This window comes from Gracilinanus agilis, chromosome 3, assembly GCF_016433145.1.
Source record: "Gracilinanus agilis isolate LMUSP501 chromosome 3, AgileGrace, whole genome shotgun sequence".
Lineage (NCBI taxonomy): Eukaryota > Metazoa > Chordata > Mammalia > Didelphimorphia > Didelphidae > Gracilinanus > Gracilinanus agilis.
The window spans coordinates 338563812-338583181 of NC_058132.1; the positions used below are offsets into that span (position 1 = coordinate 338563812).

The 19370-nt window shown below is 39.7% G+C and overlaps 1 protein-coding gene across 1 annotated transcript in view; it reads left to right on the forward strand.

The window, feature by feature from the left end:
• ITGB5 (integrin subunit beta 5) overlaps positions 1-19370 on the forward strand; it is a 201803-nt gene that overhangs the window by 24665 nt on the left and 157768 nt on the right. Inside the window, exon 3 of the mRNA XM_044670031.1 lies at positions 12718-12922. Within this exon, the coding sequence (XP_044525966.1) occupies positions 12718-12922 (205 nt within the window). The remainder of the gene's footprint in view (positions 1-12717; positions 12923-19370) is intronic.

A 19370-nucleotide genomic window follows, 5' to 3' on the forward strand; every position in this document is an offset into this window, starting at 1 on the left:
TCTTTCTTTCTTTCTTTCTTTCTTTCTTTTCTTCCTTCCTTCCTTCCTTTCCCTGTGTAATCTCAGACAAATTGCTTTGTCTTCCTGGGTCTCAGTTGCTCAGCTGTAAAAGGAAAGGTTTGTATTTGATGGTCTCTGAGGTTCTTTCCAGCTCCTAATCTACAGTAGTTTCTTTTAAGTTAAGTTATACTTGATAATTTTCCAACTCCCATGAGTCAATAGCCTTTGGCAAAACAGTTCCTCACCATTAGTTTGAACCGTTTCTATTCCAAAGCTTAGCAGTAGTTCTAAGGATCACAGATTCCAGTTGTACAACTTCTGGTAGTTTCTACTTTCAAAGAAGCTGAGGGGAGGAGGAATTCCACCTCTTTAATAATCATTGTGTTGGAGGTGGGGGAAGGAAAGATGTCTTGGTACATGTGCAATTACTGACTCTCCAGCAAAAAATGCATGCAGGCCAAACTTTTACATTTAATTTGTATTACTAACATTTTTTTCCGTCACTTTCTTAGGTCTCTAGAAAATCAACTAAATAACATACCAACCTCAAATGTATAGTGTTTGCTGGTTCAGAAGTGTAAATGCTCACTGAAAATTCAACCATTTCAGGGGCAACCGGGTGGCAGGGGATAGAGAGTCAGGCTTAGAGATGGGAGGTCCTGGGTTCAAATGTGATCTGGCCTCAGACACTTCCTAGCTGTGTGATCCTGGGCAAGCTACTTAACTCCAATTGCCTAACCCTCATGGCTCTTCTGTCTTAGAGCCAGTACTATGTATTAGTTCTAAAGCAGAAGATTAGAGTTTAAAAAAATGGAGCCATCTCCTAGGTAGGAGCTGCCTCCTGTATGCTCCTGAGTGGGGGCTCCCTCTTGAATTAAGTTCACTCTGGGATCCTGGAAAAGGGATTCGGAACCTTTCCTGTGATCCAGCATTGTGTGGTAAGACAGACTGGTTTATAAACATCTCCCTGAGAGTTACTATGTAAACAACTAGGCAACAGCGCTCTCGGAGCTCCAGGAATTTTCAGATCCTGGGGAACAATGGTATGTGAAGAGTGTCGTCTTCTTCATCATCGAATTGGATTCAGGACAGTAATCTCATAGCACTATGTGGAAGGTTGCCATATTGCTAAGAGGAAACTTAATATGTCTGCCCCTTCACATGTGCTTTCATATTTGTACGAGTTTACATACATATACACACGCCTATCTATACACATACAACTAGGTATGTGTATATATCTTCCCCATGCATAAGTTTATAGTAATAATAGTTAACTTTTATCTAGGATTTCCCATGTGCCCAGCACTGTGCTAAGTGCTTTACAAATATTATCTCACTTGGTTCTCACAACAATCCTACATGGGAGGGTTTTATTTATTATTATATATCATATTTATATGTTATATATAATACATTTACATGTATTATTATTCCCATTTTACAGAAGAGAAAGCTGTAAGGAGACAGGATGAGGGATAAGTGACTGGTCTATGTAGTTAGTGTCTGAGGTCAGATATGAATTCTGCTCTACCTGACTCCAGACCCCTAGTTGTTCCCAACTAGCTACGTAAATCAACTAAAGTTTTCGGTAATAATGCTGGATCACAATGAAGGTTCAGAACTTCTTTTCCAGGACCCCAGAATGAAACTCACCCAAGATGAAGCTTTTCTCCACCTACCAATAACATTTTTGGATACATAGTTTAATAAAATATAATTATATGAGTTTCATTAAGCTTAAGATTGCACTAAGACTTTTGGAATATCCTGTACCCACAGATACCAGAAACCCCCACACAGGTATCTTGTTAGAGGGGTTGGCTTGGTAGATAGAGAGCTGGTTGAAGAGCAAGCATTCAAGTGTTGGCCCTGGCACATTCTGGCCATGTGACCTTGAGCAAGTTATTTAACCAGTGATTGACTAGTCAGGTTTTTCAGTCTTGAAGTTACTATAAAGAAGGTGACAACTTGCCTCGATGGAAGAAATTGTCCTCTAGATCTCCATATAACAACAGCATCATGTCTAGCCCCTCTCCTTCATATATATTCTTCCCCCCCTCCTTTAACTTATTTTCTTTTTTTTAAAACCTTACCTTTTTCGGGGCAGCTGGGTAGCTCAGTGGATTGAGAGCCAGGCCTAGAGACAGGAGGTCCTAGGTTCAAATCCGGCCTTAGACACTTCCCAGCTGTGTGACCCTGGGCAAGTCACTTGACCCCCATTGCCTACCCTTACCACTCTTCCACCTATAAGTCAATACACAGAAGTTAAGGGTTTAAAATTAAAAACCACCCCCCCCCCCCAAAAAAAAAAACCCTTACCTTTTTCTTAGAATCAATACTAATTATCAGTTCCAAAGCAGAAGAGTGGTAAGGGCTAGGCAGGTAGAGTTAAGTGACTTGCCCAAGGTCATACAGCTAGGAAGTATCTGAGGTCTGATTTGAACCCAGGACCACATGTCTCTAAGTCTGACTCTGTATCCACTGAGCCACCTAGCTGTCCATAAATCTTATGTTCTTGAAGGCTTTTATTTTTTTAAGTGTTTGCCTAGCTCTTTCCTCGTGGCATCCACATGAAAGTATTTTGTCCTTGTTTTTAAATGAAGAAAGCAAAGTTACTAATATTGCTGTGGCAATGTGGCTAGTAAATGGTGGAAGTGGCCCTCCAGCCCCAGGCTTCTACCTCCCAAGTCCCTGAACATTTTCTGCTAGAGTCCTGAGAATTGGGTAGCATCTCCCTGCAGACTAACTTGCCAGATGGATGAGTAGCTATCATGGGGAGAAGGCTCTTGTTCTCTATTTTCTATTCTTAGATTCCACCAAGCTACACCTGTGTTGCCTTTCCCACCCTACCTTGGGGCTCTTTCTAAGCCTTCAAACAAAGCTGCTTGCCTGGAGAGTAGGCTGGTGGTGTGGGCTCTTAGGAGAAAACTATTCAGCATCTTCTTGGTGGATCCATTTTCCCTGGAGGACCAGAGGGTAAAGAGTGGGACCTGGAAGGGGGGCAATAATCTTTTCTCCCCTTTTGTCACTAGACAGAACAGATGTGATTGACAGGACCGATCTTAACCACTCAGAGTAAGAAAATAATTCTTAAGAGAGTATTTTGCATGATCCGGTTCAGATTATGTAAAAAGAAAGTGATAGAGGAGCTCAATAGATTTAGAGCCAGAGCTATGGACAGAAGGTCCTGCGTTCAAATGTGACTTCAGATACTTTCTAGCTCTGTGACCCTGGGTAAGTCACTTAATGCCAAGTGCCTAGACTTTGCCACTCTTCTATCTTAGAATTGATGCTAAAGGGGAAGCTAGGTGACTTCATGAAGTGAGAGCCAGACCTAGAGACAGAAGATCCTGAGTTCAAATCTGGCCTCAGATCCTTCCTAGTTGTGTGGCCCTGGGCAAGTTACTTAACCTCATTTGCTTAGCCCTAATGCTCATCTGTTTTAGAATTGGTACTTAGTATTGACTTGAAGATGAAGGTAAGGGCTAAAATATATCTATATCTACATCTCTACCTAAAAGTGATATAATCCTAATTGTTTTATTTATTTATTTATTCATTCACTTATTTATTTATTTATTCACTCATTCACTCATGTATTTACTTATTTATTTATTCATTCACTCATTTATTCATTCATTCATTTATTTATTTATTTGTTTATTCATTCATTCATTCATTCATTCACTTATTTATTTATTTGTTTGTTTGTTTGTTTGTTTATTTTTAAAGCCCTTACCTTCTGTCTTGGAGTCAATACTGTATATTGGCAGGCAGAAGAGTGGTAAGGGTAGGCAATGGGGGTCAAGTGACTTGCCCAGAGTCATACAGCTGGGAAGTGTCTGAGATCATGAATCATTACTTTTATCATGTTTTGATTGTTATATAAACATATAATGATTTTAATTTTTATTGTGATTTAAAAATATGGAGTGTCAGAAAAAAATTCTAGCTGGGACCCTTGGGTTGTAGTTCCAACTCTGCCAACAAATCAGCTTTGTGTTTTTCAGCAAGTCACCTAACCTCTTGGACCCTTATTTATTTATTTATTTGTATGTTGTGTGGCCACTGAAAGAACACTCCTAGGAGTTCTAGGACTGGAATCTAAACCTTAGCTCTGTGGTGTACAACTTGTGTGGCCTTGGGCAAATTCTTAAACTTCTCTGGCCTCAGTTTCCACCTTTTTAAAAAAAGGAGGAGATTGATCTTTCCCAGCTTTAAATCTACCATCCTAAGAGATCAGCCTAGGTTATCTCTAAGATCCCTGTCAGTTCTAACATTCTCTATTTCTTTGCTAAAAACATAAAGGATGAAATCTAAACTACTCATCTGATCATTCAAGGCCCTTTGTACTCTTTCCCCACCTATATTACCCTGATTGTACTCTTTCCTGTTGAGATCACATTGGGAGTTTTTGTTCACTTTGGGACACTAGATATTTAATCAGTTAACAACAATTTATTATTATTACTTTAAAAATCCTTTCCTCTTGTTTTAGCGTCAATTCTTTTCTTTTTTAAACTCTTACCTTCCATATTAGAATTAATACTCAGAAATGATTCCAAGGCAAAAGAGTGGTATAGGCTAGATTAAGTAGGGTTAAGTGACTTGCCCAAGGTCACATAGCTAGGAAATGTCTGAGGTCATATTTGAATTCAGGACATACCATCTCTCAGCCTGGTTCTCTAACCACTGAACCACTAGCTGCCCCTTTAGCATCAATTTTAAGACAGAAGGGTGACAAGGGGTTAGGCAATTAGAGTTAAGTGACTTGCCTAAAGTCACAGAGCTAGGAAGTGTCTGAGGTCAAATTTGAACCCAAGTCCTCCTGACTCCAGACCTGGAGCTCTATCCACTGTGTTACCTAGCTGCCCTTTTACTAAGCACCTATTATGTGCCAGGCACTGGGCTAAGCCATGGGGATACGAAGGGGCAAAAAACAGCCCCTCCTGTCAAGGAACTCACAGTCTGATAAGTTGTGGCAACATCCAAGCAATTATGTACAAACAAAACATATGCAAGGTTAATTGGAGAAGATCAAGAGAGTAGAGGTACGAGCTTTAAGGAAGAGCAGGAAAGACTTCTTGTAGAAGATGGGATTTTAGCCAGGAGATGCTGATGAGGAAGGAGAGATTCTAGGCAGATGCAACAACCAGGGAAAGAAAATGTCAGTGTCAGGCTTTCTTTAATTCCAATACCCGTCTCCTTCTTTATATCTCTTGGAATCTTCAGCATCCTTTTAGAATCAACTTGTATCACTTTTAGGTGAAGCCTTTCCTGTGGTTAGTGCTCTCTGTTCCCTTCCCACAAATTACTTTGTATGTGCTCTGTACCTATTTAGCTGTGTATGTGCTGCCTACTCCCACCTCTCTTAGAATGTAGGCTCCTTGAGAGGAGGAACCATTTTCTTTCCATTTCATTTCTGTATCCTCAATGCATGCACAAGTTGAATTGAAATGATGAACTAGTTTGTAATATTATTTTAAATTATTTTTAATGAACAAAATACTTTTCTTTCCTTCCTTTCTCCCAATACTGAAAAAAAGAAAAGCAAAACTCTTGTTAAAAATATGCATAGTCAAGCAAAACAAGTGTCCAAATCAGCTATATGTAATTAGATATATGATCAGATGCCATATTAAATGATATATTATGATATATAACATTTATAATATATATTATAGGTATATATAAAGGGGCATATATTTGTGTATATAAACTCTTTATCATCCATCCATCCATCCTTTTATCTGTCTATCTGTCTGTCTATTAATGATTTATCATTCTGTACTCTGTGTCTATCAGCTTGTTTGACAGGAGGTGGGTAACATGCTTGATTCATTGTTGGTCCTCTGAAATTGTGGTTGGTCACTGCCTTTATCAGAGTTCTTATACTTTCCAAATAGTGCTATGGGGCGGTTAGGTGGTTCAGTGGATAGAGCACTGGACTTGGAATCAAGAAGACTCATATTCATGAATTCAAATCTGACACCAGACACTTACTGGCTGTATGATTCTGAGGAAGTCACTTAACCCTGTTAACCTCAATTTCCTTATTTGTAAAATGAGCTGGAGAAGGAAATTGCAAACTGCTCCAATATCTTTGCCAAGAAAACCCCGAATGGGATCTGAAGAATCAGACATGACTGAACAACCGTATTGCCTTTTTATCACATTTACTATGCTTGTATTTTGTGCCAAACCAAAGGTTCTGTACACTTTGGCATGTCAATTTATCACTTTGGCATATTTTGTTTGTCACTTTTCCTGATATAGTTAAACTTTACCTGTCCAGAAGGGAAAGGAAATATCCCTCAATGGTGGACGTTGCCTACTGTAATTGCTGTCTGCTTTAAGTTGGGGTGTCATAAAACAGCAAGATGGGATCCTAGAGAGGGTCTATATCCCTCATGGGGGAGGAGGAAGGTACCTGATGAAGTAGGAAAGGAGGAGGAGCTGATAGTCTTAAGCCATAATAAAGGTACTTATTTTTTAAAAAAGCTTTTACATAGTTTACTTTTTTATGCTCTGATGAAAAACTCCATCCCACCTTCCCAGATAAAAATTGTTGTCTTTACTTCTCCTTGCTTTAGTCCTCCTTGCCAGCACCAACATGTGTCTGTGCTGCCACTCTGACTTGCCTCATTCCATTCTTGAATTCCATTCATGGCTTTCTTGATTTCTTATGGCTGCAAGTCTGTGCTTCAGTTGATTTTTCTTTGCATAGAAAAGGAACCGTGAATCATGCCAAAAGCTGTTCTTTTGCCACCACCAGAATGGGTTTTCATTCAGCTGCCCTTTTTCATCTGGACTCCTCCATCATACAAAAATCTCTTTATCCTGTAACATCTCTTCAGGGCTGGCACATGTCTCATCATTAACTCCATCCTCTCTCTCTTGGCTGAAGAGGGAGAGTTCTCAGAACCTATCTCTTCATTTCCTAGCTACCTTGGCTCCTCTGGATTTTTCCATCTTTCCCCCATGGGTACCTTTCCTCTACTGGCACCCCACCCTCCTCATCCCTTTTCAGCTTCCTTTTGTATGTGGTCTATTATATGCTCCTTGAGAATGGGAACTGTATTCCTGTAGCCTCTCCCCCCTACCCCCCAACCCTGGTATTTGTATTCCCAGCACTTAGTACAGTGTCTGGCACATAGTAGGCACTTAATAAATGTTTATTAAAAAAATAGCAAGGGGCAACTAGGTGATTTGGTGGATAGAGAGCCAGGCCTAGAGATGGGAGATCCTGGGTTCAAATATGACCTCAGACATTTCCTAGCTGTGCTTAAGTCCCTTAACCCCAATTGTCTAGCTTTTACTGCTTCTCTGCCTTGGAACCAATACTCAATATTGATTCTAAGATGGAGAGTAAGGGCTAAAAAACATAGCAAGACTATATGAACCAATGTAAAGAAAAGTGAGAACCAGGACATTATTGTGTACAGTAACAGCAATGGTCAAACATGATCAACTATGAAAGACTTGGTTACACTGATCAATACAATGATTCAAGATGAAATAATGCTATGCATCTCCACACAGAGAGGTGACAAACTCTAATTGCAAATGGATGTATAATTTTCTTACTTTATTTTTCCTGTTTTTTTTTTTTATGGCTAATATGGAAATGTTTTGCATGATTTCACATGTATAATTGATATATCAAGTGCCTTCTTAGTGGGGTGGGGATTGCAGGGGGTGAGAGAGAGGGAGAGAGAACTTGGATCTCAAAATTTAAAAAGAAAAAAATATTTAAAATAAACAATAAATTATAATGTTTAAAAATGTTGATTGATTGATTGAACCAAAAACAAAAATGAGGTCTGGAGTTATCTTGTACATCTCATTTTTCTCAAATTTCAATCTTATGCTCTGTAGCCTTTCTAAGAATCTATAATCATTTGTTTATGCTGAAGGAGCCTGTTTATCATGATCTTCTTTGTCTGATGGTTACAGTATTGTTTATGGTGCCTGCTATTTTCTCTAGCAGTAGAGGAGGAAAAGGGTACCTCAATTAGTTTTTTAATGAAATTTAATGAATTTAATGAATTTTAATTAATTCTTCTTAATTCATCTTTCTTCTCCATTAAAATATGTTACTTGAGAGTGGGACCTACTTTTTTTATTGTAATTGTTTTCAAGGACCTAACACAGTACCTGGCACATAGTAGGTCAAATGTTTATTAATTGGTTGGCTGAGAGGACATCTGTCATTCAGGCTTTATTAATGAGTAAAGAACCAAGTGTGGGAACTCTGCATCAGGAACAGCAAGTATTCAGTCTGGATCAAGGGGCTAGCTGATGAATCCCATAGAAAAGCCATGTTCCAGAGCATTAATGTGACCTAGTCTCATAAAGATGGAGACTGAATGTAATAAGGCATGCATGGTCCAAACCCATAGTTAGACAAGGAGTGTGACTATTCCTGTGCCTAAAGGATCAGAAGGAGTTGAATGATACAGTACCGGCATACTTTGTTTTATTGGACTTTGCTTTATTGTGCTATGAAGATATTGCACTTTTTACAAATGGAAGGTTTGAAAGAATTTTAGAAGGTTTGAAAGAATTTTACAAATGGAAGGTTTGAAAGAAAAATTGCCATTTTTCTAATAGCATGTGCTCACATCATGTCTGTGTCACATTCTGATAATTCTTTCATAATTTCCAACTTTTTCATTGTTGTTATATCTATTATAATATGATAAGCTCACTTCATTTTGTACCAGTTCATACAGATCTTGCCATGTTTTTTAATAAACATTTAATAAGTGCCTACTATGTGCCAGGTCAGGTACCTTGCTAAGTGCTGGGAATGCTGGTGATCTGTGAGGAGAGGTCTTTGATGTTACTCTTGTAATAATTTTGAGGTGCCACGAACAACACCCATAGAAGATGGAAAACTTAATTGATAATGTTATGTGCTTTCTGACAGCTCCACCTCTGTCTTTCCCTCTACTCTGACCTCTCTATTCCCTGAGACAGAAATATTGAAATCAGGCCAAGTAATAACCCTACAATGGCCTCTAAATATTCAAGGGAATGGAAGAGTTGATCCATGTGGTGAACATCATTGTTATCCTATTTTAAGAAAATGCCACAGCCAATCCGTATTTCAGCAACCGTCACCCAGAGCAGTCAGCAGCCATCAGCAAAAAGATGACAGTTTGCTGAAGGCTCAGATGATGGTTAGCATCTTTTAGCAATAAAATCTTTTTCAATTGAAGTATGCACATTGTTGTTGATTTTTTAAAGACATAATATCATTGCATACTTAATAGACCACAGTATAGTGTAAATATAACTTTTACATGAACTGGGAAATCAAAAAATTTATATGACTCACTTTAGTGTGATATTTGCTTTATTGTGGTGGTCTGGAATGGAACCCACAAAAATATCTCTGAAGCATGCTTATACTGTGACCTTTGCAACTTGACTTTATTTTTCTTTTTCTCTTACTTCCTTAGCAACATTTTTTAACCTCAACTTGGTCTGGGTCAAATTAAGGAAAGGAATATCTAGCCAGGAGGATTAGGAGAAATTCAAATTCAAAGTAGGTTTGGGGTGGGGGGCCCAGTGCTCATCTGAAAGAGGCTGTTGAGAGAGAAAGAAGCTTTTTGGGGAAGGGATTTGGGGAAGGATAGGGCTGGATTCTTATGAAAAAAAAAAAAAAAGATAAGGATGGGCAGTTGGGAGGCTCAGTGGATTGAGAACCAGACCTAGAAATGGGAGGTCCTGGGTTCAAATGTGACTTCAGACACTTCCTTGCTGTCTGATCTTGCGAAAGTCACTAAACCCCAGAACCAATACACAGCATTGATACTAAGATAGAAGGTAAAAGGTTTTAAAAAAAGATATGGCGCATTTAGTGGACTACAATCTCTGTATGAGTTAATAGTATGACATGAGAGCTAATAAACCTAATGTGATTTTAGGCTGTATTAAGAAAAGGTCAATGTGTAGATGGTTAGAGACCACAAACCAGTAGTGATGGAAAATGTTTAAGGAAGATCTATTTGAAGCATGACACACTTTCAAGTTTAATCTGCATTATGAACATTTCTCCATCACTTTCTTAAGTCTAGACAATCAACAAAACAATAAATCAAGTCATGATTTGTAGCGCTTGCCAATTTCCAAGGCATAAATGAAGTGTAAATGAAAATTTAACTATCGGCTCGGGAACCAGCTGGCCCCAGCACATCCCTATATGATTCTTCCTGTGCTCTATCCTGCCTGACCACATCTGGTCTGTTGTGTCAGGTCAGGTCTGGGAATCTCAATTTAAGAAAGGCATTGGAATAGTTCAGAATAGGGTTCTAAAGATGGCAAGGGGATTAAAGACCATGTCTTACAAGGAGAATTTGCAGAAAATCAATCGGGATGCTTAGCTTAGAGGCAGTTAGGTGGAGTAATGTTTGGAGTCAGAAAGACCTGAGTTCAAGTTTAGCCTCAGATACTTATTAGCCTTGTGATCCTGGGCATGCCCAGTCTCAGTTTCTTCATTTGAAAATGAGGGTACTGCTAGCACCACTCTCTCAGGGCTTTTGTAAGAAGAAAAGTGAATATTTGTAAAGTGTTTTTACAAGCTTCAAAGTACTAAATAAATGCTAGTTATCATTATCTCTCCTTGGCTGCAGGGAGAGAGGTCACCATAGCTGTCTTTGCGTGTTTGAAATGCCCTTCTGGGAAAGAGGTTTGATCTGCTTATTCCCCCAAAGAACAATTAGGAGCAATGGATAAAAGTTTCAGTAAGGCAGATTTAAGCTGGTTGTAAAGAAACACTTGTAACCACTGGTATTGTCTCAAGAGCAGAATCAACTGTTTCAGGAGGTGGTGGGCTCTCCATTGCTAGTGTAGTGGTTTCCAAGTGGAGGATGGACTGCTGTAGGATGATCGTATCAACCTTCACATAGAAATGGATCCTTGCTGGTTGTATTTTGACTTAGAAAACCACAAATGATTTCATGTCCTATGACATAGAATCTGTGTCGTATTCTATTTTTATGTATTTTGTAAAATAGTTCCCAATTACATTTTAAAAATCATTATCTTCTATCTTAACATGAATTCTAAGACAGAAAAGTGACAAGAGCTAGGCAATGGGGGTTAAGTGACTTGTCCAGGGTCATACAACTAGCAAGTGTCTGAGGCCAGATTTGAACCCAAGTCCTCTTGACTCTATTTTTTTTTTAAAACCCTTAATTTCTGTGTATTGACTTATAGGTGGAAGAGTGGTAAGGGTAGGCAATGGGGGTCAAGTGACTTGCCCAGAGTCACACAGCTGGGAAGTGTCTGAGGCCGGATTTGAACCTAGGACCTCCCGTCTCTAGGCCTGGCTCTCAATCCACTGAGCTACCCAGCTGCTCCCTCCTCTTGACTCTAGCCCAGTGGTTCCCAAACTTTTTTGGCCTACCACCCCCTTTCCAGAAAAAATATTACTTAGCACCCCCTGTCACATACTATCACTGCCCCCTTACAGTTATTCACCGCCCCCAAATGCACCTGTGGCTATCACTGCCTCCCTGGATCACTGCAGCATCCACCAGGGGCGGTGGTGCCCACTTGGCAATCACTGCTCTAGACCTATCTCTCTATCCACTATGCTACCTAGCTGTCTTTCCCAATCACTCTTTAATCTGATTCTGCTGCCCTTGACTTTGTGAGCCAAGTTTCCATTCTGAATCTTCTGCTTTGCCTGGTTTCCATGGAGCAGGTTTCCCACTTGCCAGTTGCAACTTGGTCTCCCTTTACTCACTTTTCTAGATCCTTTTGTGTATGATCTTCTCCCATTATATTGTAAGTTCCTTTACCGCAGGGACTGTCTTTTTATTTATTGTATCCCCAGCCCTTAGCACATGCTTGGCATATAATTGTAGTTCACCTACTTTCAGCTGTGCCTGACTCTTCATGACCCCATTTGGAGTTTTCTTACCAAAGATACTGGAGTGGTTCACCATTTCCTTCTCCAGCTCTTTTTACAGAAGAGGAAACTGAGGCAAACAGACTTAAGTGACTTTGCCAGGGACACACAGCTAGTAAGGGACTGAGGCTAGATTTGAACTCAGAAAGATAAATCTTTCTGACTTCAGGCCCACTACTCTATCCGCTCTGCCACCTAGCTGCCCCAGACTAGTCTAGCAGAAATGCTCTGGATTACTTTGCTGACCTCAAATTTTCTCATCCTAGGAAAACTTGTTTAGTTTTTCTTAGAGAGTCTGTTCTATTTCTCCTCAATATTTAGAGTCTGGTTATCCACTAAGTGTGTATTATAGGTGTAATGCCATAGATAGGGCCTTGCCCCTGGATTAAGGAGGACCTGAGTTCAAATCTGGTCTCAGACACTCACTGTGTGACCCTGGGCAAGTCACTTAACTGCTGCCTGCCTCAGTTTTCTCAATCATAAAAATGAGACTAATAATAGTACTTGCCTTGAAGAATTATTATGAAGATCACATTAGATATTTTTAAAATGCTTTGCAAACCTCAAATTGTTACACAGATGCTAGTATTACTAGGGTTTGGAACCCAATATCCTCATTAGGTAAGGAACATATTCATATTTTTCAGAAGAAGAAACCATGCCTACTAATGGTTAAATGACTTATTCAGGGTCACACAGCCAGCACGTATCAAGGTTTAGAAAAAAAGGGAGATAAAGGAAATGTGAAAGAAGGTCCTTATTTCTTATCCTCATCTCTCCTTCCTTCTTAGGATTTTGGTAACCAGAGGTCAGTCACATCCCGGTGTGATCTGAAGGCAAATCTCCTCAAACTCGGTTGTGGAGGGGAACTGGAGAGCCCAGATAGCAGCATCACCGTCCTGAAAAACCTTCCTCTGAGCATCAAGGGCTCCAGCCCTTCCAATGCAGACGTCATTCAGATGACGCCCCAGAAGATCTCCATGAATCTTCGGCCTGGTGAGTCGCCCTGGACCAGGAGGACGTGAAAGAGTTGGTTGGTTGGTGGTAAGGGTGGGGAATGCTAATAGTGGGAGAGATTTTTTCCTGACTTTCATATGGGAGGATATTGGTGTTCTCACTCCCAAGTTAATGAAATAGTTTTCATTTTAGGGGGAAATGATACTTCTATGGAAAACAAAGATTGGAATTGTTTGAATCAGCACATTCCATTCTTAGTTTGCAACATTCTTGTGCCCAGAGACTGGCGTATCAATACTTGAAGGTTTGGAGATGCATTTTTTGCTTGCCATCTACTCAATGGAATGTATGTTCTTTGGAATCAGGGACAGGTTTTCCTTTGCCTTTGTAGCCTTAGTACCTTGCACTTAGTAGGCACTTTATTCATCTTTGTTAGATTGTTTTGGACTGGATTCTTTTTTTTCTTTTTTGGGGGGTGTGGGTGGGTGGGAAATCCTGTTATCTTCATTTGTTAGTGTCTTGTGGAGCCTAGCATAATATTCCAATGATAAATTTTCATATTTAAATTGAAAAAATTTGCAGTTTGCAAGGTATTTTCTACCCAATATATTCATGAAGTAGGCAGTACAAATATTGTTGCTCTATCTTATACTCAACTCCGTAAGCATTTATCAAGTGCCTACTATGTGCCAGTATAGGGGATACAGAGAAAAGGCGATAGTGGCTCCTGCCCTCAAGGAGCTTCCGGGAGACAACATGCAATCAACTATTTACAACCTAAACATATATTGGATATATTGAAAATAATCAACAGAAAGAAGATAGTAGCCCTATGGAAGGAAAGGCTTCTTGGAGGCACTAATGGTACAGTGGATAGAACACTGGGCCCAGAGTCAGGAAGTTGTTATTCAGATTCTTCATGACCCCATTTAGGGTTTTCTTGGCAGAGATTCTGGAATGGTTTGTCACTTCCTTTTCCAGCTCGTTTTATGGATGAGGAAACTGAGGCCAACAAGGTTAAGTGACTTGCCCAGGATCACATAGCTTTAAGGGTCTGAGGCCTGATTTGACCTCAAGAAGAGGGTCTTCCCGACTCCAGGCCTGGCAGTCTATTTGCTGCACCACCATCTACTTGCTCTGAATCAGGGAGACTTTAGTTTAAGTTCAACTTCAAATACTTACTATCTGTGTGATCCTGGGCAAGTTACTTACCCTCTGTTTGCCTTTGTTACTTTGACTCTGTGTGTGAGTGAATAGTACCCACCTTGATGGTTTGTTGTTGTTGAGGATAAAGTAAGATGATATTTGTAAAGCACTTATTTTATAAGAATATATAGATATGAGTTAATCAATGAGAAACCAGCAAGTGTTTTGGGCAACTGCCACTCACAGATCAAACTCACAAAGATGGATAGGGCATCAGAGGCCGAGTAAATCGGATAACCCTTCACTACAGGAATGGCAGTTGGGTTTACTGGTCTCTGTCAACTACCAGGGAATAACACCAAGATTAACAACTCACACACTATAGGTTCTTTGAGGTAAGAGGAAACAAACAGGAAGGAAAATAAAAACAGTTTAATTGTATTATAAGGATCTGGAGAGTGGGAGAGGCTTATCTGTAACTAGGAATCTCTAACTGACAAGAACTGGAGGTCTAAGGGGGAGTTTCTCTGTCAACCTAACTTTAGTCAGGCTGACAGCCTTGGCTAAGGACCAGAGGGAGAGAGCTGCATATTGGGGTTTCTCACAAATGGTCCAGGTCACTTCCTTGATGGCTTCAGGCTACCAGGAACCAACTCCTTGCACAGCCAATAATCCAAAAGGTACCAGGTAGGAAAAAAATGCCTACAAGCTGTCCACCAGAAAACAGACACTACCCACTATTAAGGGTTGTCTTAAGAAATGTTGTCTTCAAGTTTATCCAATCCCAAAGATCCCAAGCTCATGGAGTCACTGCTGGCTGGACCTCTGCTCCAAACCCCTCTCACACTAGCAATGTCAATTTTTTCTCTCTTCACCTGCATTCCATTCAGAATGTCCATGGCTGACAACCAAGGTTTTGCCCTTAGCTTGCCTGCTAAATCTGCTCTCCTACTCTTAAAGTCTATTTCCCTATTACATTTAGCCCAGTCCTAGAACCTAGTAGATGCTATATAAATGTGTATTCCCTTCCCTTCCCTTCCCCAGAAGGTAGGGCTTTATCTGAGATGTGAAGGAGGCTGAGAAATCAGATGAAGAAGCTGAGTCTCAGAGTTTGCATGACTTACCTGGCAAATATCAGTATTCTGGCAAACCTTGCGAGGAGCAGGTGATGTGTAAAGGAGTGGCAAGTAGTGCAAGGGACCTAGTCTGAGGATCACTGTTCTAGAAGTTTATATTGAAACCAAGATAGTTATTATTTCCTGAAAATCCCAGGATTATATGCTCACTCTCTACCCCCACCTTTCTTGCCCCCATTGTCTAGCATGTCACTTTTTTTAACAAATTTTTTTTTCAATTACATGTAGAAACAATTTTTGACAATCATTACCTACATTTTGTGATTCAGATTCTCTCTCCTCCCATGCAAGGTGGTAAATAGTCTGAGATGGGTTGTACCAGTGCTGTCATGGAATGGCTATTTCCGTATTCCTTAAGCTGTGAAAGAAGATACATCACAATACAACTCATGGAGGAAATAAAGTGGAAGACAGCATGCTTTGATCTGCAAATTCCAACAATTCCTTCTTTGTCTGTGGATAGCATTTTTCCTCACTATTCCTTTGGGGTTATCTTGGAACATTTCATTGCTAATAATAGTTTTGTCCTTCACAGTTGATCATTGTACAGTACTATATAAGTGTTTTCCTGGTTCTACTCATTTCACCTTGCATCAGTTCATAGAAATCTTTCCAGGTTTTTCTGAACTTGTCCTGTTTGTCATTTTTTGTGGTGCAGTGGTATAACCATATACCACAGCTTGTTCAGCCTTTAGAACATCACTTTTATTTATTTATTTTTATTTTTTATTTTGAATATTTTCCCATAGTTACATGTTTCATGCTCTTTCCTTCTCCCCCAAAACTCCCTAAATCCCCTTAGCTGATGCACAATTCCACTGGGTTTTACATGTATCATTGATTAAGACCTAATTCCATATTATTGATATTTGCACTAGGGTGATTGCTTAGAGCCTACATACCCAATCATATCACCATCAGCCCATGTGCAAGCAGTTATTTTTCTTCTGTGTTTCTCCTCCCACAGTTCTTCCTCTGAATAAGTCCCTCAGCCTTGCTCTGGATTCTTGCATTAGTAGAGAAGTCTGTTATTAGAACATTACTTTAAAAAATTGCTTCAATTTCCTTATGTGCAAAGATGATGAAAATGGATTTAGTAGTTTCTAAGATCCCATGATGTTCTCTTGTAGTATTCCAAAATGAGGCCATTCCAAATTGTAGATTACCTGGCCTTTTCTAGAGCTGATTGCCAAGCATTCAAATTCTGAGGCAGAGAGGACAACTCCAATGAGCTGGCCACATAGTCCAAATGCTTACCTAACGCCACTCCTCCATATTTTATGGAGAACTCACATAAGAGAAGCAGTATAAGGACATTCTCAAAGTATCGCTGAGAAACTTGAGTATTGACTGTGAATTGTAGGGATGCTGGCCTAGTACCATCCACCTTGGCATGCTTGTAAGAAAGAAGGCGCTGTGTTCTATGAGCAAAGCAGAATGGTAGAAAGTACACAGGAAGTGCGAGCTGCCCAAATCCAGAGACACCTCCACCCTAAATGTTCTAATGGACCATTTGTGCCTCATCTGTGGTAGTGCCTTCCAAACTTGTACTGGGCTGATCAGACACAGCTAAACACATTGTACCTTGACTCCAACATTGGGTAATCTTTGAAAATGAAAGACAACATTCCAAATTGCAATTTCTCTTCTGAAGCCTTCTATACCATCCCCCTTTCTTTTCCTCTGCCATACCCTTTCTCTCCTCCCGTCCAGCAAAGAAACTCACCTTCTACTTTGTTAAGAAAGAGACTATCGGGGCAGCTGGGTAGCTCAGTGGATTGAGAGCCAGGCCTAGAGACAGGAGGTCCTAGGTTCAAATCCGGCCTCAGACACTTCCCAGCTGTGTGACCCTGGGCAAGTCACTTGACCCCCATTGCCTTCCCTACCAATCTTCCACCTATAAGTCAATACACAGAAGTTAAGGGTTAAAAATTAAAAAAAAAAAAAAAAAAAAAAAAAAAAAAGAAAGAGACTATCCATTTTGAGCTCTCTCTTCTCTCCTCTCTCATACCTCAAAACCCTTTGATACCAACCCCCATTCTCTCCTCTTTTGCTCTCTTGTCTCTGAAGACAAAGATAAGACCCTTCATCTCAAGGCTAACTCCTCTACTTGAGTCCTTAAATCCATACCCTCACATTTACTTTGTTGTCTGCTCCCTCAATTGTGCCAGCAGAGGTGCTGTTAACAAATGAAGAGGTGACTGGCATTTTGACCCTCCAGTTTTCCAGTCAGAGGGGCAGAATCAACTGAGGGTACTGATGAGGAGGAGTTATGAGTAGCAAGGCTGAAGCAAAGCTCCATGATGATGAGTTTTCTGGTGATGAATTTTTCCTGGATCCAGAATGATGAAGATGATAATGGAGTTGAAACCAACCAGGACATTGGGTGGCAAATAATACACTTCAACATGGAACATGGGGCATTTTAATATACAAAGAGAAGAAAAAAGATTGCATATGAAACTCTGAATTTCTAGTGTGTACAGTTTTTTAAAATGTATATTATACTTAATACAACAATAACAAAATGTCCTTCTTATCAGTGCCCCTGAAGAACTTCCTTGATTCTATTCTGTATATATAAAAAAATAACCTTGATGCTTTTGCCTTTTTTTGTTATTGTTGTTGTTACATCATAGCCGTAACACTTGTCAGGGCAATTTCTCCCATCAAGGAAGGGACTTGCCTCCATAAGCATTCTTTTAGATATGCACAAATGTGCTAGATTCACTCTCAGTTTTTGTTTTTAAAGAAGCATTTCTTTTGGTTTCCTCAAGGCTCACCATAAGTGCTTACTGAAGAAACTGAACAGTTGCTAGTCAAAAAACCTGACAACCAGACTAACCAATTGCACTGTCAGCAGCCTTTGAGAAAGACCTCTTTTAAGAATTAAAAAACAAGCAAACAATTAAAGATGCCATAAGAAATGATGAGCAGGCTAATTTTGAATAAATAACTTGGAAAGAACTACATGGAATAATGAAAAGTGAAATGAGTAGAAACAAGAGAACATTATACATAGCTACAGATTTCATACTTGAAGAATAACTTGGGGTGGGGGCAGCTAGGTGGAGCAGTAGATTGAAAGCCAGGTCTAGTGATGGGAAGTCCTGTGTTCAAATTTGACCTCAGACACTTCTGAACTATATGACACTGGGCAAATCACTTAACCCCCTTTTCTTAGCTCAATATACAGTACTGATTACAAGATAGAGGGTAAGAGTTAAAAAAAAAAAGAGCTTGTGAATATTACCTCCAGAGAACAAACTGAAAAATGGACACATGAAAGATATAATTTGTATATTCATATATTTCTCCTGGATGATGCCTTCTAGGATATAGGCTGTGGCAGGAAGGCAACTGAGACCCTTGTAAATAAATTCTATTAATAAAAAACCAAACAAATATAAAGTTGAAGTTGTCTCAGAATAAACCTGGAAGGAATAAGGAAACCTTTCTCCAAACTTTAAGCAGGAAAAAGACAGAAAGATTTAGGCCTTGAGAAATTATATGCAATTTATATTAAAAATAACTTTAAAAATCCAAAGGTGGTGCTAGAAAACAATTTAGAAAGTGCTTCTTGAATCAACATAATAGTCCTGAGGTCTCTGGTTTCTGATGGGTGAGAGAGAGTACAAGGGCTAAGGTCCTCGAGAAGAGAGATAGTTAAGTTAGGGAGAAAGAATGGAGTGGTGCCATCCAAGATCCAGATTGTTAACAGAGCTGAGCTAGTGGGTTGTTGCTCAGCCAGCAGGGCATAAAGTCAGGAAATGAATTTGAGATTAGAAGATCCAGCGGTAGGAAAGAAGGTAGACGAAATCAGGAATGCTGGCCACATCCCCCTTACCATCCCAGCTGTAGTTGTGTACCTGTGCATCCTAAGTAACACAAAAGTGCTAAAAATAGTTGCCTCTTAAGAGTTATTTTACATCATGAGGTTCATACAAATTGACCCCGACCGTAGCGATCATCTCTTATTTGATATAGAAGGTAACTGAGACCAGAAAGTGTTAAGTGATTTACTCAAAAGGACACAAGTGGTAGGAGGTTGTAGGATTGGAGATTTAAAACTAGAAAACACCTTAGAGGTCTTCAGATCCAGTGCTCTTATTTTATAGATGAGACTGGGCTGGGGCTGAAAGAGGGCCATGTAGCTAATAAGTGTGAAGTAGGATTCATTCTCACGTGTTACTGATTCCAAATCC